The 13,045-nt window shown below is 47.2% G+C and overlaps 1 protein-coding gene across 1 annotated transcript in view; it reads left to right on the plus strand.

Moving 5' to 3' along the window:
- LOC137049139 (lysine-specific demethylase RSBN1L-like) overlaps positions 1-13,045 on the plus strand; it is a 23,173-nt gene continuing 10,128 nt past the window's right edge. The window contains exons 1-5 of the mRNA XM_067427523.1: positions 1-577; positions 3,027-3,179; positions 7,547-8,154; positions 9,465-9,602; positions 9,800-9,942. Of these exons, the coding sequence (XP_067283624.1) occupies positions 256-577; positions 3,027-3,179; positions 7,547-8,154; positions 9,465-9,602; positions 9,800-9,942 (1,364 nt within the window). The 5' untranslated portion in view covers positions 1-255. The remainder of the gene's footprint in view (positions 578-3,026; positions 3,180-7,546; positions 8,155-9,464; positions 9,603-9,799; positions 9,943-13,045) is intronic.

The raw sequence follows: 13,045 nt of genomic DNA on the forward strand, positions 1-13,045 counted from the left end.
TCGTCATAAACGTGTTTAAATGTCAGTAAAAAAATATAATAGTGTAAATGGACTCATGGATCCTAATCGAATGAATACAGTAAAGCTGCTGACGTCACTTCTCCTGTGCGCCCGCCTCCGACCTGCTCTCGCTGTCAATCAACGCCAGGCCACGCCCGACACCAGTACGTTCTTCCTGTCAGTCATCGCCAGGCCACGCCCATCCCGTCCCTCTTACACAAACAGCAGCAGCTCGAGAGAGTAAATAGAGAAAAGATGGCGGAGTTCATTCAGCTCAACAAACCCATCGAACCGAAACCAGCGTCCCAGAACCGGGAGCACCATCATCATCCTCCACCGGCCAAGAAAATACGACAAGAGGAGAAAATCTTTAAAGTCAAGAAGATGAACGGAGGCACGGAGCAGGAGAATTACAGCAGCAAACCGAAAAACAAGAAAACCAAAACAGAGAAAGACAGAGACCGAGAGAAAGATAGAGAGAGGGAGAGAGAAAAGGAGAGGAAGAAACACAAACTGGCGGCTGAAAATCACCTCGGTGTGAAGAAGGAGAACGGAGAGCTGAAGCTGTCGCAGAAAGGTAACGACAGGCGCTGTTTGGGGTTGGTAACGGGCCGTTGCTTCGCTATATGTGATCTGTGTGTGTGTGTATGTGTGTGTTTATGTGTTTATGCTGTGTTTATTATGCCTCTGTGAGCGCGTGTGTTTATCTGTGTGTGTCAAAAACATCCGACAGCGCGCGCTAACGTTAGTTAGCTTAGCATCGGCGCGCGACCCGAGCGGTGACGGAGCGCGTGCAGCTGCAATGTGACCCGCCGCAGACCGAGCACATTAAACCGGGATCGCGTGATGATATCCGCCGGAGAGAACCGCGGACACACCGAGCACAATCATTACCGTGTTTCTATTCAGAGATCAGCGCAAACTGTAGAACCGCGCGATACATACCTGTAGTAATAAACACAGCTTCATATTCCGCTAACTTCCCCTAACATGAACATCAGCGATCATAATATCTGCTGTGTTAGGGTCAGGGGTCATCAGGAGTATAGCGTCTGCTGTGTTAGGGTCAGGGGTCATCAGGAGTATAGCGTCTGCTCTGTTAGGGTCAGGGGTCATCAGGAGTATAGCGTCTGCTGTGTTAGGGTCAGGGGTCATCAGGAGTATAGCGTCTGCTCTGTTAGGGTCAGGGGTCATCAGGAGTATAGCGTCTGCTGTGTTGGGGTCAGGGGTCATCAGGAGTATAGCGTCTGCTGTGTTGGGGTCAGGGGTCATCAGGAGTATAGCGTCTGCTGTGTTGGGGTCAGGGGTCATCAGGAGTATAGCGTCTGCTGTGTTAGGGTCAGGGATCATCAGGAGTATAGCGTCTGCTGTGTTAGGGTCAGGGGTCATCAGGAGTATAGCGTCTGCTGTGTTGGGGTCAGGGGTCATCCGGAGTATAGCGTCTGCTGTGTTGGGGTCAGGGGTCATCAGGAGTATAGCGTCTGCTGTGTTGGGGTCAGGGGTCATCAGGAGTATAGCGTCTGCTGTGTTGGGGTCAGGGGTCATCAGGAGTATAGCGTCTGCTGTGTTGGGGTCAGGGGTCATCAGGAGTATAGCGTCTGCTGTGTTGGGGTCAGGGGTCATCAGGAGTATAGCGTCTGCTGTGTTGGGGTCAGGGGTCATCAGGAGTATAGCGTCTGCTGTGTTGGGGTCAGGGGTCATCAGGAGTATAGCGTCTGCTGTGTTGGGGTCAGGGGTCATCAGGAGTATAGCGTCTGCTGTGTTGGGGTCAGGGGTCATCAGGAGTATAGCGTCTGCTGTGTTGGGGTCAGGGGTCATCAGGAGCGTCTGCGGTGTTGGGGTCAGGGGTTGAATCTGTGTGTGAGATGGTAATGACTGGGATTCCTCCGTGTTGATCTTCTCCCCACTGATTATTTTTGCTTTCAATTAAAATAGCCCTGATTTAAATGTAGAGCTGATGTTTTATTAAAGTTATTTGCTACATGGACTACAATTTTAACTCGCCATGTGTGACCTCATCAACATGCCCTTCATAAGCTGACAGATAGCAGGTTAGCGTAGTGTCCGCGAGACCCATCTGGCCGGCGGTGTGCAGCGCTGGAACCGCGCGGCTCCGCAGCCGAAGAGGAACCAGTTCAGGCGACTCTAGCCGAGCGTGACGGCTCACCGGCCCACAGTTTTGGGTGAAATACTCAAATATCGTCACCTGTGTACATTAGCCCTCTTCTCCACGCTTTTTCCTGATGGGTTATAGAACAATTACTCCAAGCCGCCCTCGGTCGTTTCAAAGATTAGCACAGCAGCGAGCGCGGCGCGTATAAACCGTTTGGGGAGGAGTGCGCGCAGCGGAGCCAGGCCGACGCATAAACAGGGCTTCAGGACACCTTTACTTCCAACAAGAGTTGAAACGTTCTTCAGAGTATCTTCTGTGTTGTGCAGACATGAGGTTACAGAGGAGGTTCTCCGTGTGGAGTTTATCTCGGTAACACTTTATTGTAGGGTTCAGTTATTAACTATCAACTCGTTGCTCATTAGCATGCATATTCCTATGATATTGTCTGTTTATGAGCACTTCTAAAGCACATATTAATGCCTTATTCTGCATGAGCTTATTCTACATCCCTTAATCCGACCCAATACCTAAACTTAAACGCTACAAAACTACCTTACTAACTATTAACAAGCAGTGAATTAGGAGCTTATTGAGGCAGAAGTTGTAGTTAATGGTGAATGTGTTACCTTTATCTGTATGCTAACCCTGAGATTGTGTTTGGCTATAACTGACCTGAGTCATCAAACACATGATCTCCTTAAAGACAGTTACTCTTCTTCTCGGGCCTTGTTTGTGTGACCGTTTATCCAGGTTTATAAGAATATCGCAGGGAAGACTGACGGTCCGTTGAGAAATCGTGTGTTAGGGTGTGTTGAGACATTGATGAACTTTAACCTCTGTATAATACGCGTGACGCTCGGGAACGAGAGAAACTAGCTTGGGCTGCTTCTGACGTGTTTCCTTTCTCCTCCAGAACACGCCATCAAAGACAAACAGAGAGAGCGAGAGCGCGAGAAGAAGAGAGAGCGAGAGAAGGACCGAGAGAAAGAGATGAAGGAGAAAAGAAAACATAAGCTGATGACGGACGTGAAGCGAGAGAATGGAGAGGTGAAGATCCTGCAGAAAGGTGAGCGATTAGCCATTCATAACTCACAGACGACAAACACTCGCCGCTGTCACCTGTGTGTGTGACCTTTGACCTGGGCCGCATAGATATAAACATAGATGCCTCATTAGTAACCGTTTCTATGGGCCGCAATACGTTAACTGTCCACCGTTTTATGGTAGTCAAATCCTGTGCATCTGCAAGCGTAGTTACACATGTGCATGTAGGAATATATATATATATATATATCTGCAGGACAAACCTGATTACAGAAAAGTTGGGACACTGTACAAATTGTGAATAAAAATAGAATCCAATGATGTGGAAGTTTCAATATTTTATTCAGAATATGACATAGATGACATATCAAATGTTTAAACTGAGAAAATGTATAATTTTAAGGGAAAAGGTTGATTTTAAATTTCATGGCATCAACACATCTCATAGAGTTGTGCCGTGGCCGTGTTTCCCCCTGTGTGTCGTCCCCTCTTCTTTTTATATCAGTCTGCAAACGTCTGGGCACTGAGGAGACGAGCTGCTTAAGTTTAGGAATAGGAATGTTGTCCATTCTTGTCTAATACAGGCTTCTAGTTGCTCAACTGTCTTAGGTCTTCTTTATCGCATCTTCCTCTTTATGATGCGCCAAATGTTTTCTAATGGTGAAAGATCTGGACTGCAGGCTGGCCATTTCAGTGCCGGATCCTTCTTCTGCGCAGCCATGATGCTGTAATTGATGCAGTGTGTGCTCTGGCATTGTCATGTTGGAGAATGCGAGGTCTTCCCTGAAAGAGACGCCGTCTGGATGGAGCAGATGTTGCTCTAGAGCTTGGATAGACCTTTCAGCATTGATGGCCTCTCCAGACGTGTAAGCTGCCCATGCCACACACACTCATGAACCCCAGACCATCAGAGATCAGCTTCTGAACTGAGCGCTGAGAACAGCTTGGGTTGTCCTTGTCCTCTTTAGTCCAGATGGCGTCCCAGCTTTCCAAAAAGATCTTCACATTTTGATTCGTCTGACCACAGAACAGTTTTCCACTTTGCCACAGTCCATTTTAAATGAGCCTTGGCCCAGAGAAAACGCGGCTCTGCTCACTAATGTTTTCTAGAAGTATTCCTGAGTCCATGTTGTAATTTCCATTATAGTAACATTCCTGTATTTTACTTTCACGGCCTCTTATTTCTGCCTGTCACAACTTTTTTGGGATGTGTAGCTCTCATAAAATCCAAAATGAGCCGATATTTGGCATGACATTTCAAAATGTCAGGAATTTGTGTAAATTGACATCCCTAGTGTAGATCCAAACTAACTTATATAAACTAACACAATACATGAAGAACACGTTGGCTAACACAACATTAAAAACTAACTGTAGTTCTTGACCTGTAATATTGGGTTAAAACATATAGGTTATAAATACCCTAGCGACACATTCTCACCTGGGTTATCCCATGTCTTGGGGAATTTAATCTCTCCGGTTTTACAGAGGGTGCGCAGTGTGTTTTTACTGTGAGTGATGACCGCATCTGAAGTTTTGACGTGTGCTGATCGTTCTAAAATGGCGGCGCATTGACGTGCCTGGAGTGGTCGAATGAGGCATCTACATAAACACACCTTTGCCGTGAATACCGTGTGATGTTCGTAACATGCTTTGAGGAACGCAGCGTGCAACAGGTTTTCATAATGCCCAAACATCATCATGTAACATTAATATAAAAATGGGGTTCCTAAAAACAACAGTGATATTAACCCCAAACCTGTCGGCCTATCTGACAAACGTCATGAATTATTAATAGGGCTGTCAATCGATTAAAATATTTAATCGTGATTAATCGCATATGGTCATGAGTTAACTTGTGATTAATCGCAATTTAATCGCACCTTTTTATCAGTTATAAATGTACCTTAAATGAATGTTTTTAAGTTTTTAATACTCTAATCAACATGGGTATGTAAAAATATGCATGAATTATGCAAATGTTCATTTATTATTATTAAAACCACACTCGGAGTATGAAGACTAGATGTGTCAAAGGTCACAGATGTTGTTAAAAGAACTTGTTCATGTCTCTTAAGCCTAAGAACCACACCATACCTGGAGGAGGCAGTGATGAGCTGGAATATAGCACGGCCCCTTTAAGAGCTGAAATATAGTGCGGCCCCTTTAAGAGCCGGGAGATTAGGTTCCGGGAGATTAGGCAGCGGTTCCGGGAGATTAGGCAGCTGTTCCTGGAGATTAGGCAGCGGTTCCTGGAGATTAGGCAGCAGTTATGGGAGATTAGGTTCCGGGAGATTAGGCAGCGGTTCCGGGAGATTAGGCAGCTGTTCCTGGAGATTAGGCAGCGGTTCCGGGAGATTAGGCAGCAGTTATGGGAGATTAGGGTCCGGAAGATTAGGCAGCGGTTCCGGGAGATTAGGCAGCGGTTCCGGGAGATTAGGCTCCGGTTCCGGGAGATTAGGCAGCGGTTCCGGGAGATTAGGCAGCGGTTATGGTAGATTAGGCTCCGGTTCCGGGAGATTAGGCTCTGGTTCCGGGAGATTAGGCAGCGGTTCCGGGAGATTAGGCTCTGGTTCCGGGAGATTAGGCTCTGTTTCCGGGAGATTAGACAGCGGTTATGGGAGATTAGGCTCTGGTTCCGGGAGATTAGGCAGCAGTTATGGGAGATAAGGCTCCGGTTCCGGGAGATTAGGCAGCAGTTATGGGAGATAAGGCTCCGGTTCCGGGAGATTAGGCAGCGGTTCCGGGAGATTAGGCAGCGGTTCCGGGAGATTAGGCAGCGGTACCGGGAGATTAGGTTCCGGGAGATTAGGCAGCAGTTCCGGGAGATTAGGCAGCGGTTTCGGGAGATTAGGCAGCGGTTCCGGGAGATTAGGCAGCGGTTTCGGGAGATTAGGCAGCGGTTCCGGGAGATTAGGCAGTGGTTCCGGGAGATTAGGCAGCGGTTCCGGGAGATTAGGCAGCGGTTCCGGGAGATTAGGCAGCTGTTCCTTGAGATTAGGCAACTGTTCCTGGAGATTAGGCAGCTGTTCCTGGAGATTAGGCAGCGGTTCCTGGAGATTAGGCTGCGGTTCCGGGAGATTAGGCAGCAGTTATGGGAGATTAGGTTCCGGGAGATTAGGCAGCGGTTCCGGGAGATTAGGCAGCGGTTCCGGGAGATTAGGCAGCTGTTCCTGGAGATTAGGCAGCGGTTCCTGGAGATTAGGCTGCGGTTCCGGGAGATTAGGCAGCAGTTATGGGAGATTAGGTTCCGGGAGATTAGGCAGCAGTTATGGGAGATTAGGTTCCGGGAGATTAGGCAGCGGTTCCGGGAGATTAGGCAGCGGTTCCGGGAGATTAGGCAGCAGTTATGGGAGATTAGGCAGCGGTTCCGGGAGATTAGGCAGCGGTTCTGGGAGATTAGGTTCTGGGAAATTAAACTCCGGTTCCAGGAGATTAGGCAGCGGTTCCGGGAGATTAGGCAGCGGTTCCGGGAGGTTAGGCTCCTGTTTCGGGAGGTTAGGCTCCTGTTCCGGGAGGTTAGGCTCCTGTTCCGGGAGGTTAGGCTCCTGTTCCGGGAGGTTAGGCTCCGGTTCCGGGAGGTTAGGCTCCGGTTCCGGGAGGTTAGGCAGCGGTTCCGGGAGGTTAGGCAGCGGTTCCGGGAGATTAGGCTCCGGTTCCGGGAGATTAGGCTCCGGTTCCGGGAGATTAGGCAGCGGTTCCGGGAGATTAGGCAGCGGTTCCGGGAGATTAGGCAGCGGTTCCGGGAGATTAGGCAGCGGTTCCGGGAGATTAGGCAGCGGTTCCGGGAGATTAGGCAGCGGTTCCGGGAGATTAGGCTCCGGTTCCGGGAGATTAGGCTCTGGGAGATTAGGCAGCAGTTATGGGAGATTAGGTTCCGGGAGATTAGGCTCCGGTTCCGGGAGATTAGGCAGCGGTTATGGGAGATTATGTTCAGGGAGATTAGGCTCCGGTTCCGGGAGATCAGGCTCCAGTTCTGGGAGATTAGGCAGCAGTTATGGGAGATTAGGTTCCGGGAGATTAGGCAGCGGTTCCGGGAGATTAGGCAGCGGTTATGGGAGATTAGGCAGTGGTTCCGGGAGATTAGGCAGTGGTTATGGGAGATTAGGCTCCGGTTCCGGGAGGTTAGGCAGCGGTTTCGGGAGGTTAGGCTCCTGTTCCGGGAGATTAGGCAGCGGTTATGGGAGATTGGGCAGCGGTTCCGGGAGATTTGGGCAGCGGTTCCGGGAGATTGGGCAGCGGTTCCTGGAGATTAGGCAGCGGTTCCGGGAGATTAGGCAGGGGTTCCGGGAGATAAGGCAGCGGTTATGGGAGATTATGCAGTGGTTCTCTTGTCCTCATTAGCGTTGATTTTGGTTTGGGAAGCTAACCTTTTCTCCTGTGCTGCAGGTGACAAAGAGAAGCCGAAGATAAACTCAGCTGAGGACTTGCTGATGAAAAAGGTCAAGAAGAAAAAGAAAAAGAAACATAAAGAAGGTGAAAAGCGAAAGCGGCCCAAGATGTACAGCAAATCCAGTCAGACGGTGAGTTTGGATCTTCCCAGGCCTGAGTTCAAGTCTGCGGTGCCTGCGGTGCAGCCGGGCCTGAAGCAGGAGAACAGCTGCACTCCGAGCCTGAGCTCCGCAGATGGAGACGGAGACGGAGCCGCCAGAACCGCCAGACGGCCTGGCCTGGACCGGCTGGAGTTTGGCTGCCTGGTGCATGTGGAGAACCAGCCTAATGGGGGAGCTCTGGTGCTGCATGCCTACAGTAAGGAGCTCTCGGTGCTGTCTCCGCCGCAGATGCAGAGGTTTGCTCAGGAGTTCGTCACCTTATCCTTCTGCGAGGACCAGGACGGGGCCGCCAACTACGTCATGGGCGTGATCCACGGGGCCGCCTCCTACCTGCCGGACTTCCTGGAGTACTTCTCCACCAACTTCCCCAACTCGCCCGTCAAAATGGAAATCCTGGGGAAGAAGGACATCGAGACGACTACTATGGCAAACTTCCATGCTCAGGTTAGTAGAGAGACTAAACTAAAGCTGGGCATACACTGTGCGATTTCTATGGGTTTTCAGCAAGGTTATCTACTCACACTGTACGAGTAGATCGCATGCGATGTAAAGCCAAAGCTCATGACTGATGTGCTCACACTGTGCGGTCCGACCGTCGATCGCGCCTTGACTGCTCACACTGTACGGGTGAAAAATGCGCAATAAAACCCCTGTGGCGACGATAGACAATGGTGTATTATAGAGAGGTAAATGCATCAGCTATTGATATCAAGAGTAGGCTATTTAGAATTTATGTATAAACTGATTATTATTATTAGAGTAGGCCTACTTTTATTATTAAATTGATATTAGATTAATTTGCCCCCTCCCCCCAACAATAATGCATAATCGACACACTGCATAATAAAATAACAGATAGATTACTCCTCACTATTTAAAAACATTTAGCCCGATTAAACAAGGAATTATAGGTCTAATTATATGATTGTAATGTCAGAACACTGCAATAATGTCCGTCTCAATGAAAAGTAAGAGCAGATTTATCTAAAAACAACTTGTTTAACACAAAATGGGCCTACTTCTCTTCTATTTTTTTCTCACAATATGGACCAAAATAGAAATATTAAGAAAATAAATAAGAAAGAAAATAAGGCAATAGGCTACGTTATCAGTATGTTGAATTACATTTATCTCTCGTCTGAGAATATGCGCCGAAAGCTTGTCAGATTTTACTTTCCCTTTCTGTAGTGAATAATTGACTGGGTTTGAGACTGTGTTTAAACTGCGCATCGCGTGATATTTATCAATTACTTCATAAAATACATAATTTAATCTTTTGGCATGACACTTGGAGAGAATTTTGTATTCTGAACACAGGATCGACACACACACACACACACACTCTCCCACACACACACACACACACACACTCACAGGATCGCTACAGATCTCCTGTTCTTTAATAACAGCTCTTTCTCCAAACTCTCCAAAGTGTTTCTCTAAACCGAGGAATGAAGGAGAATATTGTTGACAATAGGGTTTTATAATCACTTTTTATAATCTTTTATAAACCCTTTCCCAATCCCCTCCTACCGATTCTATACATGTGATGTCATCAATCCCATAATGCACTGCTCACTTCACATTGCCCTGGTCACATGACTTCACATTATTCATTCAAGAGAACACAATAGTCGCATTTCTGCTGTGTGTGTTCAAGCGGCAGAGAGTTTATTTTGCTCAGTTATGCTTTAGGATATTTTTATGAACTACACAAATAACAGAAAGAATGACCCGTGTGTGTGTGTGTGCAGGTGCGCAGGAGTTACTCCCATGGGACGTACCGCGCCGGAGCCATGAGGCAGATTAGTTTGGTGGGAGCGGTGGATGAGGAGGTGGGAGATTATTTCCCAGAGTTCCTCACCATGCTGGAGAAGTCGCCCTTCCTGGAGGTGCGTGTCCACACACACACACACACACACACACACACACACACACACACACACACAGTCACACACAGTCACACTCCTGGAGGTGTGTGTCCCCTCTATCACTCACACACAAACACACTCCTGGAGGTGTGTGTCCCCTCTCACATCAGTGTTTTGTGAGGTTAAATTTGTGTGTGTGTGTGTGTGTGTGTGTGTAGCGGACGCTGCCGTGGGGAACGTTCTCCAGTCTGAAGCTGAAGAGTCCCACAGACAGCGACGACGGGCCAATCATGTGGGTTCGACCTGGAGAACAGATGATCCCCGTCACAGACATGCCAAAGTCCCCCTTCAAGCGGAAACGGTAAGTGTGTGTGTGTTTGTTTGTCTCTTACTGCAATTTCACACACACATCAGAACATGTTCTAGACTGATTTTAGAAAGGTCAGTCATGGCACATCTTCAACATAAACACAGCAGGGTGTCCGTGGGTCCTTAAAAAGTCTTAAACTCAGATTCGACAGGTCTTAAATCCGTTCCATTTTCTCCAGTCTGACGGACACAGTGACTGCTATCGTTGGACAAACCGCAGATTTTCCCCGCTGTAGCGTTAGTTATGTGTCGTCATCAGAGAGAAGTGCGGTGCAGAATCCAGTCGCACTACAGCTAACGTTAGCTGACCAGCCTCACAACTAGTTTAAATGGGTTTGTGCAAGTTTACACAAACGGCAGCATCATATCCCGAGAATGATTCTTTCAGCTGAGGATAGTTTATTACTGGGATCAGTGTCGCGCTGTCGAGGCTCGCGCGCTCCTGACTTTTAGTGAGAAACTTTCATGAAGAAATAAAATGAGCGTAACGGGAACCGTTAAGAAATTCACAGAAGAAAAATACTCAGGTAAAAATTCAACATGTTTAGTTTATTTCTAATATAGGGCTAAAGTTAAATACAATATTCTTCTTTATTCTTCAGCTAACAGTTTTTCCAGTTCCAGTTAGCATCGTCTATAAACGCTCCTGTATGTGTGTTAATGTTAAACAAACGACAACAACAGAGGGGAAAAAACAGTAGCTAACCTAAACTTAAAGCATTATATTTATGTTGTCTTTAAAAAATGACTGACCATTTAGGCCTGATTACTTAAACTTTTTATACTTTAAGCAATGCTTATTGCTGTGGTTTACTTTTTGGTTAAAGGTTCACCCTAAGCGATGATGTTATTATAGCTGGACCGCACACCACTGGACCAGCCTTTTTTTGTAAATGTTTGTAATTTTGTATTTTTTTTGTTTTTCATTGTCATGTGTGACTATAGGGCATCTAACATAATGGCATGGTATAATTATATATATATATAAAAATAATAGAGAGAGAGAGAGAGAGAGAGAGAGAGAGAGAGAGAGAGATCCTTGTGGGATTTTTTTACTGCGTGATGTAGGTCTTAAATTTAATTTATAATGGTCTTAAAGGGTCATGAAACCCCCCTGATGCAGCTGTGTTTTTTCACACCTTCAATTTGAAAAGGCTTGTTAAAAGGGGAGTGGTCGACTGTGAAAAGGTGGGATGGTATTGTGTGGAAAGAGGGAATGTTTGCATAAATAGGGGAGTGTCAGTAGGTGCATTAAGATTAGCGATACCAACAGCAGCAGTTACAGCGGTTCTGAGACATGTTCTTGGTTCACGTTGGCATTGTTTACCACAGTGAGATTAAATAAGGGATGAGTACAGCGAATGAGAGAGCTATGAGTGGCGTGCAGCAGAGATCGCAAATCATTCAGCTCTTCATATTCAAACCAGCATAATTCAGTGAGAAATGAAAAGAAATGTTATTCTGCATGACGAAATATTTTGCAAATGTGATAAAACTATATTTGTCCAAATATGCACGCTGTTTGGCAAGATGAACAACGCGCCGACATGATAAGAGAACGTGAACCACCCAACATGCGATGCAAGAGAGATGTGTAATTCTAGATCGGGGTAAAAGCGAAGGGGTTTGAGGCTTCATAGTCTCGACCGCGCATCTGAAGCAGAGCGACGCGCGCTGGGTTAACGTGACGATCCGCGCTGTCTATCACTCGGCAGCTAAATCTATATTTGTCCAAATATGCAGCACACTGTTTCACTAAGAGCCCGAACACATGCGGTTTAGTGCATGGCTGTGACCACAAATAAAACGGAGAGGACGTGGCTTTTGTTCATTAGCCTACAGATTACAGATTGGTTATTTTGCACTCCTGACATAGATAGTCAACGCTTGCAGGTTCGGCGTGCGATTCCTCAGGTGAATTTTACTTTACCGAGCCTTTGTAGCAAAGGCTTCCACAGACGGCGCCGGTTACAGCTCGCTGGCGCCCTTTACGTTACTTCGTATCAGCACAACGCCTAGCTTTCCTCCGTGACTTTTCCGCACGCTGCTTCCAAAACTTCCCCACCATATCTCTACAATAATGATGGAAGACGAGCCTGACAGAAGTGACTGTCTCATGCATATTAACTAAATTATCTCGTATGCATACTACAGCGCAGGGATTGGACTTAATGAGCTTCATGTCATGAATATATATCGAGAATCGCTCGGAGCGGTCGACGTCAGCATGTGCCCAGCAGCCCATACTTGGGCCGAAAAGGCCGTGCCGACGTCAGCATTTGTGGCGTTGCTCCGACTAAGCTTTTCAAACCGGAAGACAGAAATCGCTCTGAAAAATGCAAAAATAACTATTTTCACATATGAATACCATTAATGAGTACCCTTAGTGTTTTCAATGATGTGCAGCCTATACATATCTGTTTACATCTAAAAAAAAGTTTTTTGGGGTTTCATGACCCTTTAAAGCAGCACTTGGCAACTTTTGCTCTCGGGGTCCCCCTACAGTTGGGAAAAAATAATGTCCTCAACTACTGTCGTAAGATCTGTCGTCCGATCGGCCATCGCGCGTGCATTTGCTGACATGACAGCCCTGATAGCCCTGAGCTAGTGATGCGTGGGTCGTCTCATAACCCGCGGACCCCGTATGTCTATTTAATGGTCACGGGTGCGCGGTGGGTTGTAAAAATATATCCAGTGGTGCGGTGGGGCCAAATAACTTCATAAAAGCGTCCCGCGGGTCGGTGCAGCACTAACAGTTCCCCTGAACACTGCAGGAGGAGTTCACATGCAGGTGTTCTTCTGGCGGCGCGTGGGAAATGTCTTCATCAGGTACAGTCAGGGGCAGATGCTTCAGCATGTCATATGAATATCATGGGTTTTATTTTCTTCAAACGCCAAATAATCGCGATGCTCACGTTTACAAGCCAGCGTCATTATAGTAGTCTATTGGTTAGCGTTTTCCAGAATCTATATGATCCTTCAGTTCAGTGTTTGAGTGGTCGGTAATCACCATAACAAGTAGGACAGCATCGGTCGGGCACGCCTCCTTCAGCTCACGCCGACGAGCAAACGCTGGTCACATGTTGATCCTCGTC

This window comes from Pseudorasbora parva, chromosome 20 (assembly GCF_024679245.1).
Source record: "Pseudorasbora parva isolate DD20220531a chromosome 20, ASM2467924v1, whole genome shotgun sequence".
Classification (NCBI taxonomy): Eukaryota; Metazoa; Chordata; class Actinopteri; order Cypriniformes; family Gobionidae; genus Pseudorasbora; species Pseudorasbora parva.